This window comes from Pristis pectinata, chromosome 12 (genome assembly GCF_009764475.1).
Source record: "Pristis pectinata isolate sPriPec2 chromosome 12, sPriPec2.1.pri, whole genome shotgun sequence".
Taxonomy (NCBI): domain Eukaryota; kingdom Metazoa; phylum Chordata; class Chondrichthyes; order Rhinopristiformes; family Pristidae; genus Pristis; species Pristis pectinata.
In genome coordinates, this window is record NC_067416.1 from 19,751,743 (window position 1) to 19,768,129 (window position 16,387).

General features: G+C 40.3%; 1 protein-coding gene across 1 annotated transcript in view; it reads left to right on the forward strand.

Annotated features, from left to right (window-relative positions):
* The window catches only part of htra1b (HtrA serine peptidase 1b), a 45,496-nt gene that overhangs the window by 17,137 nt on the left and 11,972 nt on the right, over positions 1 to 16,387 (forward strand). The window contains exons 5-7 of the mRNA XM_052027655.1: positions 15,323 to 15,517; positions 15,615 to 15,647; positions 15,995 to 16,109. Coding sequence (XP_051883615.1) covers positions 15,323 to 15,517; positions 15,615 to 15,647; positions 15,995 to 16,109 — 343 coding nt within the window. The remainder of the gene's footprint in view (positions 1 to 15,322; positions 15,518 to 15,614; positions 15,648 to 15,994; positions 16,110 to 16,387) is intronic.

Genomic DNA, 16,387 nt, shown 5'->3' on the forward strand with positions numbered 1-16,387 from the left:
CAGCGGCGAGTGACTGCGCATGCGCGTGACGTCACCCGGAAGCGCGCGGGCGATTTAAAAGTCGAAGGTTCGCCTTCAAGTTTTCTTTCCAGCGACGAGAGAGCGGAGATTGCCGGAAAATAACGAGGTTTTTTTTTCTCTTTCTAGCGTTCGGCACAGCGGCGAGTGACTGCGCAGGCGCGTGACGTCACCTGGAAGCGCGCGGGCGATTTAAAAAGCAGACGAGCATATCTAGCGGGCAGCGTCGGAGTGGGCAGCTGAGTGAGAGGGAGCAGAGTGGGTTCGGCTTTGGCTCAACGGGCTTCGGCGAGAGCGGGAAAGAGGCGAGATTATAGAGAGGGGTGAGTTATTAGTTTAGTTTAGTGTTGAGCTCAGTGATATTCAGCAGTATGCATCTGGGATTAGTGTTGTGTTTGGAGTGTCAGATGTGGGGCCCCTGGGAGACGACCAGACTCCCTGATAACTACATCTGCGCAAAGTGCACCGAGATGCGGCTCCTCAAGGAACGGATTGAGAGTCTGGAGCAGCAGCTGGATGACCTTCGGTTGGTTAGGGAGAGCGAGCAGGAGATAGACAGGAGTTATAAAGATTATGTAGACAGCACCTCAGTGGCAGTCCCCCTCAAAAACCGATATCTCATTTTAGATTCGGTTGGAGAGGATGACTTCATAGAGGAAGACCTCAGCAGCCAGGACCTTGGCACCGTGTCTGATACTGTGGTCCAGCAGAGGAAGAGACATGCAGTGGTTATTGGGGATTCGATAGTAAGGGGTACGGATAGGAGATTCTGCGATAGCGATAATGAGTCTCAGATGGTGTGTTGCCTCCCTGGTGCCAGGGTACGGGATATCACAGACCGTGTCGAGAATATTCTGAGGGGGGAGGGTGAGCAGCCAGAAATCTTGGTACATGTAGGTACCAATGATGTAGGTAGGAAAAGAGAAGAGGTCCTGAAGGAGGAATACAAGGCATTAGGGAGAAGGTTGAAAAGTAGGACCTCAAGGGTAGTAATCTCAGGACTACTACCCGTGTCGCGTATCAATGACAGGAAGAATAGAAAGCTCTGGCAGTTAAATGCGTGGCTGAATGACTGGTGCAAGGGGCAGGGCTTCAGATTCTTGGATACCTGGGACCTTTTTTGGGGGAGGCAAGACCTATTTGCTAAGGATGGGTTGCATCTAAACTCCAAAGGGTCCAATATCCTGGCGGGAATGTTTAATTTAGTTGTAGGGGAGGGTTTAAACTGATCTGGCAGGGGGATGGTAACCAGGATGCTAGGTTACAAGATGCTAAGGTGAGGGAGAAAGTGTATAGAAACGAATCCATTGAGGATGGCAAGAATGACAGGCAGGTGATAAGTCAGGATAATTTACTGAATAATAGAAGTACAACAAATCCGGATGTTAGGATACAGAATGTTAGGATCGGGGATGAGGATGTTCGGATACCGAATGTTAGGATAGGGGATGAGGTCTACACGAACATGTCTAAGATAGTAGGTAGCGAAGATAGTAAGAAGGATGGACAGGTAGAAAGTCAGGATAATCTGCTGATCAATAGAGGTACAGTAAAATCAATAGCAGATACCAGTCTAAACATACTATATTTAAATGCACGTAGCATCAGGAATAAAGTAGATGACCTAGTGGCACAACTACAGGTTAATAAATATGACATCGTTGCAATCACTGAGTCGTGGCTTCATGATGGATATGATTGGGAACTGAATGTCAAGGGGTATACAGTATATAGGAAGGATAGGAGGGTAGGCAGAGGGGGAGGTGTGGCCATGATGGTTAGTAGCGATATAAAATCAATAGAAAGGAAGGACATTGGGTCAGAGGAGGTGGAATCCTTATGGGTGGAGCTGAGAAATAGCAAGGGTAAAAGAACAATAATAGCAGTCATATATAGGCCCCCGAACAGCAGTCAGGAAGTGGACCATAAGTTGCAGATTGAGATAGAAAAAGCATGTCAGAGTGACAATGTGAAGATAATTATGGGGGATTTTAACATGAAGGTGGACTGGGAAATGCAGCAAGGCGGTAGTACTCAGGAGAGTGAGTTTGTGGAATGTCTAAGGGATGTTTTTCTGGAGCAACTTATTGAGGAGCCCACCAGGGGATCGGCTGTTTTGGATTGGGTGCTGTGTAGTGAACCCGAGGTGATTAGGGAACTAAAGGTAAAGGAACCACTGGGAACAAGTGATCACAATATGATTGAGTTTAGTTTCAAGTTTGAGAAGGAGAAGCTGATAACTGGTGTATCGATATTTCAGTGGAATAAGGGAAATTACAAAGGTATGAGAGATGAGTTGGCCCAAATTGATTGGAGGAGTAAGTTAGCTGGAGGGACGGCAGAGGAAAAATGGAAGAAATTTCTACAGGAAATAAGGACAATGCAGGACAGATATATTCCAAGAAAAAAGAAGGTTTTGAATGGAAAAAAGGCACAGATGTGGATAACGAGGGAGGTGAAGGATAAAATAAAAGCAAAAGGGGCGGCATACAAAGTAGCAAAAATTAGTGGGAAAACAGAAGATTGGAACGATTTTAAAAATCTGCAGAGAGGAACTAAGAAGGTCATTAGGAAAGCAAAGATGAGTTACGAAAGGAAGCTGGCGGACAACATTCGGAAGGATTCTAAGAGTTTTTTTAAATACATAAGGAATAAAAGAGAGACACGGGTTGACATAGGACCAATTGATAACGGTGCAGGAGGTATTATAATGGATGATAGTGAGATGGCAAGGGAATTGAATGAATATTTTGCATCGGTCTTCACCATGGAGGACATAAGCAATGTGCCCATTAGTCAGGAGTCTCACGAATTGGAGCTGAGTTCAATTGAGATTAATAGGGAGAAGGTGCTTGGAAAACTAAAGGGGCTTAAGGCTGATAAGTCTCCCGGACCGGATGAGGTGCATCCCCGGGTTCTGAATGAGGTGGCTGTGGAGATAGCGGAGGTGTTGGCGATTATTTTTCAGGAATCAATAGATTCTGGCATGGTTCCGGAGGACTGGAGGGTAGCGAATGTAGTTCCGTTGTATAAGAAAGGTGGGAGGCAGCACAAAGGCAATTACAGACCTATTAGTCTGACGTCAGTGGTGGGAAAATTATTGGAGTCTATCCTCAAGGAGGAGGTTACCGAATACCTAGAGGCGCAAGGCAAGATAGGACCTAGTCAACATGGTTTTGTGAAGGGGAGGTCCTGTCTGACCAACCTATTGGAGTTTTTTGAAGAAATCACAGGTAGGGTGGATAAGGGAGAGGCGGTAGATGTTGTGTATTTAGACTTTCAAAAGGCCTTTGATAAGGTGCCTCACAAGAGACTGATTAATAAGATGAGAGGTCATGGAATTATGGGCAGGGTAGCAAAATGGGTGGAGAATTGGCTGGTTGGCAGGAAGCAAAGGGTGGAAATAAAAGGATCTCGTTCTGGTTGGTTACCGGTTACTAGTGGTGTGCCGCAAGGGTCGGTGTTGGGGCCTCTCCTTTTTACCTTGTACATCAATGATTTGGATGATGGAATAAGTGGTTGTGTGGCTAAGTTTGCGGATGACACCAAGATAAGTGGAGGAGTAGGGAGCATAGAGGAAATAGAAAGAATGCAGAGGGACCTAGACAGTTTAGGAGAATGGGCAAGGAAATGGCAGATGAGATTCAATGTTGAGAAATGTGCAGTTGTACACTTTGGAAGTAGAAATAAGCGGGTAGATTATTATCTAGAAGGAGAGAAGATTGATAGTGCGGTAGTACAAAGGGACTTGGGGGTACTCATACAAGATACCTTAAAAGTTAACCACCAGGTTGGATCGGTGGTTAAGAAAGCGAATGCTATGTTGGCATTCATCTCGAGAGGTATAGTGTATAAAAGTAAGGAAGTGTTGATGAGGCTCTACGGGGCGCTAGTGAGGCCTCATTTGGAATACTGTGCGCAGTTTTGGGCCCCGCATCTTAGGAAGGATGTGCTGACGTTGGAGAGGGTTCAGAGGAGATTTACGAGAATGATTCCAGGAATGAAAGGGCTTAAGTATGATGAGCGTTTGTCGGCTCTTGGACTGTACTCGCTGGAGTACAGAAGGATGAGAGGGGACCTCGTAGCGACATTTAAAATGTTGACAGGTAAGGATAGAGTAGATGTGGCTAGGCTGTTTCCCTTGGTGGGCGTGTCCAGGACCAGAGGGCACAATCTTAGAATTAGAGGGTACAGTTTCAAGACAGAGATGAGGAGAAGTTTCTTTACCCAGAGGGTGGTGAAATTGTGGAACTCCTTGCCACGCACAGCAGTGGAGGCCAGATCAGTGGGGGTATTCAAGGAGGAGATAGACAGATATCTAAATAGTCAGGGTATCAAGGGATATGGGGATAAGGCTGGCAAATGGGATTAGAATAGTTTTTTTTTTCTCTCTCTTTTTTTCCCACCCCATTTCTTTTTCCCTTTTCCTTGGAGCAGACTCGATGGGCCGAATGGCCTGCTTCTGCTCCCTTATCTTGTGATCTTGTGATCTTGTGACAGCTGGTGCGCTGGAAAGTGTGGGGACTGCCATCAGTGAATAGAGCCAGCTGTCTGTACCGAGACAGCTCTGCTGCTGCATGGGCCATGCCAAAGTGCAGGGAGCCAGACTTAAGTGGAAAACTGTGCTAGAGATCTCGCTGGAACAAAGAACGTGGCACGGGGCTGGCAACCATTGATTTTTGGGATAATGGTAGATCTGCCCTCAAGACCATTTGGGGGAGGGAAAAAATGTTTCTTAAAAATTTAAAGAATAACATTTTATGTAAAATCTTTGGGGGAAAAAAAAGAAACACCTTTAAATAATTAAAAACACTACTGCAGTCAAGTAATTTTTCGGAGCAGACTCGATGGGCCGAATGGCTCAATTCTGCTCTTACGTCTTATGGTCTAATTTTTATAGAACATAAGTTGGCTTATCCTTGCCCTTGTTCCTCGGAGCCATAAGTTCTCCATTTAAACAAAAGGGCTTGTGGATCATGTGCCAGGTCTAATGAACACATTCCCCATCATATGTGGTGTGGAGTTCCAGCAAATTCATGATCACTGGGAAAACCAGCAGACCTTGGACCCAGATGGGTAGCCTTGTTGGCAAACCACTGCACTTTAAAGGTAGGATGTTTATATAGTTGTTATTTTGTCACACACTTCAGTGTATTTTGCGTATAATTACTTTGAATGCAAGAGTAAGCCTTCACAGAGAGCAAAGGAATCACTGACCAATTACTTTGTTTTTCGTAGTTTTGATTTCCCTGGTGTTGGTCAGAACACCGGGGAAATTTCCTGTTTTACCTGAGTAGTATCATATGACTTTTAATGCCAAGCTGAACTAATGCAAAAGATAACTCAATTATCTTGTTCATTGGAGGCATTCCACTTTTCACAGTACTCGCTGTATCGCTTTAAGGTATTAACATATAAAACAAACCTTAGGGCGGAAAAAAGGTAATAGAAATGTATTTATAGTATAGGAATAATATTTAAAAGAAATCACACTGTTAATTGCCACTTGAATGATTTGGGCAGTCCAGTTGTAAGAATTTTAATATTGGGCGTCCATGAATTCTTTCATATTAAAGAGCACTATTAATTGTGATTACTTTGATCTTACTTATTCATATTTTGGTGATTGGGTAGTCTATTATCTAATGGCCTGTTGGACAGGATGTATGAATTGCAAATCATCTTATTAAATAGGAGTTAAAATTGGAAGTATATTAGTCACTCTGCTACTTGGCTCTGTTCATAAGGATGTGCTACTTGATATATTTGACTGAAATAAGTTTATTGGATAGCTATCCCATTAATATCCTGGATGGACTTTTTTCTAACTACTTTGACCTGGTAGCCTTGATTTAAAAGCAGCTGAGCCCATGCTGAAATTGATTGTCAGCAGTATAAGTGAACAAAGTAATCCCTGGAGCTATAGGACACAATCCAACCCTCAAAGCTGCTCGTGTTTGATAGCGCTTAACATCTGTGTAAATAAATTTAAGGGGCTGGCCTGAAACTTGGTGTTCAGCTGTTATTAATTGTTATTAAACATGCAGAGATCTGTGTTGGCTCTTTGCTCATATGAGTTTATTTGTAGTAAAATTTAACCAACTTTCTTAAAATAGAGATCTTATTATGTTTTTTTACTGAAATGGGTGCATGTTGTCTGATTATTTATTCTGAATGATGTGGTGTATCAATAATGAACTTCCAGCTTATTTGTAAATTTATGTATATTTCTCTACCTGTTGCTAAGTAATGTGCAGTTTTTTTTAAATTTTTAAAAAAATTTTATTTACAGCGTGGTAACAGGCCCTTCTGGCCCAGCGAGTCTGCGCCGCCCATTTTAAACCCAAATTAACCTACCCGTACGTCTTTGCAATGTGGGAGGAAACCGGAGCACCCAGAGGAAACCCATACAGACGGGAGAACACATAAACTCCTTACAGACAGCAACGGGAATCGAACCCCAATTGCCGGCGCTGTAATAACGTCGCGCTAACCGCTACGCTACCGTGCCTTATGACACCATTTTACTTCTTTAGCCGTCTATTTATAAAATAGTTGTGGATTTGTTTGGGGATGCAAACTAAAGGTAGGAGCTAGGAGGCCACATTACTCTATTGGAAAACTGCTGTCTGGTTACTATGTGTCCTGGATGTCAAACTGTTTTATCCATCAGATAATGGAGGCCACAGATTTTGCTCCACAATGCCTTTTTGTTTTGGAGGGGGAGGGTTCACCAACCTTCTTGCTGAACCATTTTAACTCTGCAATGTTTTGATACTTTGTTACTTGTTATTTGTCCTTAACATATCATTTCTGCACTCTTGTCATTTCTTGTAACCCTCCGCAGATTAATCTGTGTCTTTACCCTCATGTGTTTATTTATTTTTTCACTTTTTTTGTTCTGTTCCTCCTTAAGTGGTATTTTTTTGTTCTGTTCCTCCTTAAGTGGTATCCATCTGTAATATCCTTTGGTACTGAGGAATGGTTTCACCTGAAAGGTCAGTCGACGTGTTTTCTTAGCAAATGCTGAGTGCCTTGCTGGTGCCTCTGTTGTTTTCTGCCTTTGAAAGTCAGACTTTAAAGTGAAGGTTTTTTGAACCTTCATCTCCATTGGTGTTTCTCGCCACCAATAGCCCAGATAATTCCAATAAAACAGTCCCCAGATTTTATTAGAAAATTTAATTTTTATGGTATTGTTGACTTGTCTGTTTTCACTTACTAAAAAAAAATTGGCATTGCAAACACAACAATCCAAAATGCCTGATGTAACAGCAACCAATGCTACTTTTGCAAATATTAACAGATCTTTCTTTGATTTTTCAAGTTATTTCATTACCCAAGATACAGGATTTAAAGGACTCCAGCTTTTATTCATTCATTTTCTTTGTTATTTGGGAATATTACTAAGATGTTTTTTTTCCAAACATCTGAAGGAAGTTACAAATGGAAGCAGATTACACAATTTTCAGATGCATTATAACAGATCCAAGAGAACAGGGTTAGAAATTTTATCTAAGCAATTATGGTTCATGCAGTTGCTTCCCTGAAACTCAAGACCAGAATTTCTTCAATTAGATAAACAGAATTTTATCAACTATAACATTAAAGTTTCTTTCAAAGAAATTATTGTGTTTAAATGCCACATGAATCAAAGCATTCTGTGGAATTAAATACTTGTACTGTTGCCTGAGTTATGTTGTTTATGTTGACTGAATTTTGCTTTAAGAAGGAAAGAAATTTTGTGTGAAGTTGTATTGTTGTCACTATACTAGTGGGTTCTTTGAAATGACAATGAGGAGGCTGAATGAATTTAGGTTTTGCACATGTCTTGCATACTTTTAATTATATTGAATGATAGTTTCCCCATTTCTCTCTGATAAAGAGAAAATTAAATATTCTATGATGCTCGAAATCAAAATGCTGAAAAGCCTTTGGCAGATCACACCATCTATGGAGAGAGCAACAGTGTTAATGTGTCAGGTTGATGATCTTTCACCAGAAGTGAAGGACAAGTTAGTCACATGTGCAGCACTTACTTTCCACAATAGCTTTGAATGGGTGATTAGCTGAGCAAATTGACTGAACTGGAAGATGAAAACTTAGTCAGCTGCTTCCAGTCAACTTCATTTAAATCAAAGATTTAATCAACTATTATTGAAGCAGTTAAAATTGCATAGAATATTTGAAATTAATTTATATCACATTTGTCTAGAATATATGCTTAACATAGAAAGGGTGTACTCTTCCAAGCAGGTTTGATCATGTATTTCATTAAGAAAATTATCCTGCGTTGAATCATTGAAGTAGTCTCGCATCTATCACATGCCATTCCCTGATTTTGTTTAAGGACAAGTTTGGACAAATTTCAGACATTGAGTAACTAAGTAGTAGCTTCATGTTGTTGAGGTGGAGGTTTTCCTGTATAACAAATATTTTGGGGGTGGGATCTGAATTCCACAGGTTGCCCTGTCCAAGCCAGGTATAATACACTGCGTCTGAGTTTGATTAAATGTGCATGCAGTGTTGAGGTAAGCTAATTATGCACTAGTTGGAGCTGAACACCTATATATTTTATCTGTTTAATTAAGCAGGTTTTTGTAGTTAATTAAATTTATTGGCCTTTACAATGAGCAATTTGACTTTCTATAGCACGGAGTATGATGGTTATTTAGATGCTGGAATAGAATAGACATGTTTACCATTGCACCATCACTTCCACCTGATAGAGTCCAAAAGCATTCCACAACTCAGTGCTGAGTTGCTGGATACACTTCCAATCTGGCTCCTCAGTTAGTGTATCTAGTGTGGTCCCATTCATTTGAAAGGCACCTGTGACCTTTGTTAAGTAGTTTAGTTTAGTTTTTTTTATTTTTCTTTATTTCATTCTTTAATTTAAAGTAGTTTAATGCATTTTAAATAATGCTTGATAACCAGAGACATTTAAGAGCAGCAGAACAGGATTTGGCATCAGAGGATGTGGGAGGCTGATGGGGCAGTGCTGAGGGTAGGACCCCTGGATGTGGTCTGGTGGAATCGGGGCCACGTCTGGGAACAAAAAGTAGAGCTGGCATGGTGAGGGGTGGAGGGAGGCGATGGGAAATTGATTAAACACACTTCCATCTAATGTCACCATGAAAGGCTCGCTGTTATTTTCACTTTAAGTTTAAATTTTTGAGAATCATTTATTTAAACTCTCTTGTGCTTCTCTGGCTTGTGCTCGCTCATCCTCGAAATCCAAGAAGAGTCTTGTTACATTCATGCTGCTCTGTTGGCACTCTTCCAGGGAGTGGTCTTACCAGTTTCTGTTGTAATGTTTTAAGTATTTGTTTTGGCTAGATAGGAAAATTGTCGAGGAAAACTTGTTATTTTCATGTCTGAAAGTGCATAATATCTTGAATGGAACAACCCCAATCAAAAGCAGTTGTAAAAAAACTATTTTGGTGTTTTCTAGTTTTCACTCATAACAGAACCAACAAATTAATGCAGTTGTCATCAAGGAATGGGCCTAATAACTTGGGATAAAAGATTTCTTATATATTTTCTTTTTTCTTGTCTTCCAAAGACAGTTTAACATACGGTTTAGATGACTAACTGGGGAATAAATTTACATTGCCTGGTTTGAGAGGGAAACTCCATTGTGCCTTAACAGGGGAAGGGAGACAGGACTTGGATAAGATAAGATATCTTTATTATTCACATGTACATCGAAACACACAGTGAAATGCACCTTTTGCGTAGAGTGTTCTGGGGGCAGCCCACAAGTGTCGCCACACTTCCAGCGCCAACATAGCATGCCCACAACTTCCTAACCCGTACGTCTTTTGGAATGTGGGAGGAAACCGGAGCACCCGGAGGAAACCCATGCAGACACAGGAAGAACGTAAAAACTCCTTACAGACAGCGGCGGGAATTGAACCTGGGTCGCTAGCACTGTAATAGTGTTACGCTAACCGCTACACTACTGTGCCAATCCTATGACTGTGAAGCGAGTTGTGTGGTGATATATGCTCAGAATGGAACTTCAGTTATCTGCATTCCATTTCTCTGCTCTGAATATCTGCCAGGAGAAAATGTTGATCCAGCTGATACTTCATTGCACAGGCAGATAACATAAATATCTGGGAAAATCAACAGAGAAAAGATTACATTTCTGCCTATGATCTTATTCCCCAGTGTAGGATGTTGGTTTACTCTATATGCAAAACTGTGAGCACCATCCTGCAAGCTCCTAATGAAGAAGTGCGGGCAGATAAAAGCCAATTATAAATCAGCCAGAGTTTGTTAGCGATTAAACCTTGTCAGAAGTGAATTTTATCAAATCTTCAAGCTTAGTGAATACTTTCAGTTTAATATTAATCTTTCAAACAGCTGCATGTGAACTGCATTCGGGGAACAAAGTATAACGTGGCTCTTGGAACCATAGAAAAGTACTTCAACCTTGGGTATTCCCAATCAATTATCAGTCAACTGAGTCTCCTGGACTGTGCGAGTACTGAAGATTTTTGTTTAAAAGATTTAAGATGTATTGTATAACTTAAATAGTTGAAATATTTTACCAAGGAATTGTAGATAACATTTTTAAAGAACTTGCAAAGGCATATTTCTGAAATGAGTTTCTTTTCCTAAATCTTTTCTCCCTTTCTTTAACTCTTGTTGCTCGTCAGCTAAAGAGCTTTGATTCGTAGCTTCTGTGAGCGCCATTCAGTCTCTGGTACTGCACGCAAGTAGCCATACTTCAATGAGTGGTAGCATGATATTTAGCTGTGTTACAATTGAAATTGAATCTGTCCTCATTTTACATCTAGCAGCTCTGCATTGCAGTCATTCTGCATGGTTGTGTCATTTCCCCCTATCCCAGCACAAAATTCAATAATTGCCACCTTACTGTCATCTCTGAGACTAGTTAACCCAGCTTGGACTAACCACTGATGGTGGACCAAGTTGGAATATGTTAAACAAAAAATTCTAAGTGGTAAGCTGTATCAGTGATTTTAAAATGTATGATTTTGTAGTTCTTTGCAATAGTAATAGTTCTAGCTGTATATGTTTTAATTTTTTCATTCTAAAGTCTGTTTTCAGTGCTGTCTCCGTTCCCAGTATTTTGAAGTGATTAATGCTTTCAGTTACCAAACTGATGTAGAATACTGGAAATCTAATGCTAACCACAGGTGGTCATATTCCAATGGATCTGTTCTTCATTATAATATCCTATGACACTTCTCAGGGTCTGCATTATGTTAGTTTCTAAACCATATTAGCCCTTTGAGGTAAGCTAGAGGGTCAAAGTGGTGTTTATTGCAGGGCAACTGTTTTTTATACTCCGTTAATTTTGATTTTTCTTTAGAGGCTCCAATACATTTTTCCATTCTGTAATTACAGGAAGGTACTGAAATGGTAAGAGAGCCAATATGAAGACAAGACAAGGAGTGGGATGGGAACTGCCCAAGTGATGAATAGAAGCACCCAGGGTTATGGGAAATAAAATTTAAATGTTGCAGTTTTCAATAGCTCTGACAATTGGAGCATAATGTGGGAAAGTGTAAAATATGATCATAAAAATAAATGGTGAGCAATTACAGAGGGATGAGAGTGTCCTGATGCATGATTTGCAAAAGGCTAGTATGTAGGTACGACGATTGATTTGGAAGTCAAGCAGAATTTATCACTGATGGAAATTGAATGCAAAACTGGGGAAGTTGTTTCATTTGTACTGTATACTGTGTACAGTATTGGTCTCCTTGCTTAAGGAAGGATGTTAATGCATTGGAAGGAGCTCAGACAAAGTTTAGATTAGTACCTGGAATGGGTGGTTTGTGATGAGTAAAGGTTGGGCAAGTTAGGCTTGTATCCACAGCAGTTTAGAGGAGTGAGAGAAGACTTGATTGAAACGTGTAACACCCTGAGCAGTCTTGATAGGGTGGACGTGCAAAGCATGTTTCCTCTTGTGGGAGAATCCAGAACTAGGGATCACTATTTAAAAATAAAGGGTCACTGATTTAAGACAGTGAGGTAATTTCTTTTTTCTTTCAGGGGGTTGTAGGCGGGAATGCAGAATTGCATTACAATTAGATAAGTCATGATCCTATTGAATGGCAGGATGGACTCGTGGGGTTAAGTGGTCTATTACTGTTCCTAACTTGTACGTTCTTATAAGCAGAGTTAGACCAATTGGTTAATGCCCTCTCAGCAGCAATCATCATTCTGACTCACAGCAGCATGAAACCTATCCTTTTTTCCACTTACTGCACAGCTGCAAAACATCTGAGAATTTGGACAGTCTTAATCCAATTTATTGCTTATGCAAGACAACAACATGAAACTGCTTATAACTTGGTCTAAGTTCACAATAAAACTTGAGAGATGTCACAAAATTGACATTATTATTATCTACTTTTTCCCCTTGAGTACAATTGGAGAGCCTCCTCTGAGATTTCAGTTATGGTTTTAAAAAAAATTGCAAGAACCCAAAATCCTTTGTTGGTGAGTTAATATGCCAAATTGAGTTAGACGGTGAAATACATACAGTAAATGCTTCAATTCCTGGAAGTAAAGTACAAATGGTTTCTGATTTGAAGTTATTTGTATTCAGTTCAAATTGAGCACTGATTAGGAACTGTAACAATGGGGACAATGAACAAGCAAACTGCTGGCCTCACACTTCCAAAGAGTGGATTAACTATCGGACACTGACACGTGGGATTAATCAGGCAAACACTGAGCTGGCAAACCAAGATGAAGGTTTTCATCAAAAAGTGAAAATCCACACACGGCCACTCTAACCCCTCCTCCACAACTACCCTGCCATTACTGGAAGCTTTCAAAAATCTGCAGCATGAAGCAATACTCTGGGGGAAAAGGTTTGCCTGGTCTTTGCACGTTTGTCCTTTGCAACGTTCTCAATCATCCAAAACAGAAGCTCAGTGCTAAGAACCAAGACATTCCTCCCTCAATACATGTTTGTATATCCAGTAGCATGACTGCAAGATTCGTTTTTTGGCTGATTCAATTAAAAATATGAATTCAAAAACCACCACTTATATGTACAGAGTAACTAGATTTTTTTTATTATTGCTGAGACTAGCAAATAAAGAAAATAAAATCATTCCCTTGGGTGTGCATTTTCCTATGAACTAAGCTGCAGGAAAACATGAAAAGAGTATCATTTTGTAATGAAAAGGAGCACTTTTTTTTCAAATACAATTTTTGGGATGCGGGTATCACTGGCAAGATCAACCCCACCCCAAATTACATTAGATTATATAGGATAGGTAACACAGAAACAATCCATTCATCTCAACCAGTTCACTTCAGCCTTTATTTTCCACTGGAGTCACCTCCTGTCTCTTGTCTAAACCTATCAGCATAATTCTCCATTGCCTTCTCCCTCATGTGCTTATCCAACCTGTCCTTAAGTGGATCCAGTATATTCCCTTCAAGCACTCCCTGCTATAGTAAATTATACATTCTCATCAGTCTTTGAGGCTTCTTCTGAACCCTCCTATAGGATGTCATGGTGCCAGTCTTAAAATGATAGTGTCTAGTAATGCTCTTCTACATATGAAAATATTCTTTCTGCATTCACTCCATCAAAACTCTTCATGATTTTAAATACCTCTGTTGAGTTGCTCCTCGGCCATTTCTCAGAAGAAAACCTAGTCTGTTCATCTTTTCCTGATAAGCATACCCTGACATTTCTGGCGTCATTCTTATACACCACCTCTGCATTCTCTCCAGTGCTTCGATATCTTTCTTCATAATATAACAACCAGAAATGAGCATAGTTCCCCAGGTCTGTTAAATACTTCCCCCCTTTTCAATTCTATCCCTCTTGAAAAATAAAGTGCTTGGTTTGCAATTTTGGTGGTCGAACAGTGACACAACTTTTATTGACTTGGTGTATTTGTATTCTGATATCTTTTTGTCTTCTACACCACCTGGACTTGCAACTTCTAAATAATAAATTATCTATTCTTCCTTGTTTGAGCTGCACTCCAGACAAGTGAATATTCATCACACTCCTGACTTGTGTTTTATAGATAGTGGAAAGGCTTTGGGATCTCAGGAGATGAGATCACCAAGAACACCCAGACCTCTGACTTGCTGTTGTGGCCGGTTTTAATATGGCTAGTCCGGTTGAGTTTCTGGTCAACAGTGACCCTTGGCATGCTAATGGTGGATACTTGTTGACGCTAATGCAGTTGGATATCAAGGGAAGCTGATTAGCCTTTCTCTTGTTGGAGATGGTAATTACCCGGCACTTTTGTGACATGTGTTACTTGCCAATTATCAGCCTATGCCCAAGTGGTCTTGCTGCATTTTCTGAGGGGATACAAATGGAATTGAATTTTGCACATTTATGAATTAATATCCCCACTTCTGACTTTATGATGGAAGGAAGGTCACTGGTGATCCAGCTGTAGATGTCGGGCCTAGGACATTGCTCTAAGGATTTCCTGTGGTCATGTCCTGGGGTTGGGATAATTGACCTCCAATAATGACAATCATCTTCCTTTGTGTGAGGTATAACTCCAACCGTTGGAATGTTTTCTTTCTGATACTCACTCTTACCAGGGCTCCCTGATGCCATACTTGGCCAAGTGCTGCCTTCATATCAAGGCTAGGAACTCTCGCTTTATCTAGGATCTTGCACCTTTTCTTCACGTCTTCTAATTTCAAATTATATTTGTATTTCAAACCCAGATGACTAAGGATGTAGAATATTTCAGTTTGTTCATTGCAAGTATATTACCCACCCCATCCTCTCCTTATTTCTTGCAAGATATCTGAGCAGGAGTGACATGAGACAAACTCAATCCAAGTTATTTTGCCTTTGCCATGTGTAATCTGACTAATCATAGCCCAATGATTGTTTTGAGTAACTTTCCTTGGTTTATGGAATTCTTTCTCTGCGTCTGAATATTGAGCAAAAGCCAGGAACTTTGAGAGGAAAATGGAGGGATATGGACATTCTGTAGGTAGGAGGGATTAGCTATCTCGGCACTACATTGTGGGCTGAAGGGCCTGTTCTGTGCTGTACTGTTCTATGAACTTACCATTTAGATATTCCATGCTACAGGACGTATTAAAATCACTTTATTTCCAAGCTACCTGCTCTGGTTTGTTGACTTCATAAAAAATGGACTGCAAAATAATTTGCTGAGAAATTAGACATACCTCTCTTGAAGAGGTTCTGTCAATTTATTTATTGTTTCATTGTTAGAACCCATGATCATATAAATGATTTGCACTACATACACTGAAATGTAACGAAACGTACTGTAATATTTATGCCATTTGTTGCTAGGTAAAACTGCCGGTGCTGTTGCTAGGTCGCTCCACAGACCTGAGGCCAGGGGAGTTTGTGGTTGCCATTGGAAGTCCATTTTCACTGCAAAACACGGTGACGACTGGAATAGTGAGCACGACTCAGCGAGGAGGAAAGGAATTGGGGCTTCGAAATTCTGACATCGATTACATTCAGACAGATGCAATTATCAATGTATGTTTTGCACAGACGTTCTCGTCACGAGTTAAGTTTTCATTAAAGTTCCCGTAGACCATGTTTTGAGCTGAAAATGATTTGTTTTCTTCCATAGTTTGGAAACTCAGGTGGACCATTGGTGAATTTGGTAAGAGCTTTTTAAATCTGTCTTCTGTGCTGGTCTATATTAAACTTAATTTTTTTTTCTTCTTAGGTCTATTTTCACACTAACCACTATCCACATTCTGAGATTTCTAACCTAATCCTGTACTAACATGCCAGCAGCAAAAGATGTCTGTGCAGCACTGCCTTTTCAAAGCCACGGTTTAAGTCGGAAGGGTTTGTATTGTTATACCTTATGCATTACTTGAGTTTTGAAAATAAATTTCATAACTATATCTTGCATCAGTTCACCTTTCTAATTGCATATTCTCTGTCTAAGAGAAATTATTCTTAAATTGCGTAATGGCAATTTTTGTACTCTGTTCCTTTTAGGATGGTGAAGTTGTTGGCATTAACACCCTGAAGGTGACTGCAGGAATATCATTTGCAATTCCATCAGACAAAATCCGGCAATTTCTAGTTGAATCTCATGACCGACAAGTGAAAGGTATGTTGAATTTAGATTTTTTATTCTTTATTGCTTTAGTAAATTGTATCAGACTTAGACTGCACCAGTGGAACTTGATTTTAAAATGTTCTAATAAGTACTAGTTATATTAAGGTTGTGTGCTGGCATGCTGTTTTGTGAGGTGATTGGCAATTCTATCCATTTGGGGAATTCTGAACAAAAATTGGAAGTAAGAGGGGATTCTGCCACAGACCCAAGAATTCATAAATCAATTTTGTACACTTTATGTAATCCTTGGCGCGGGGCTCATTGCATTA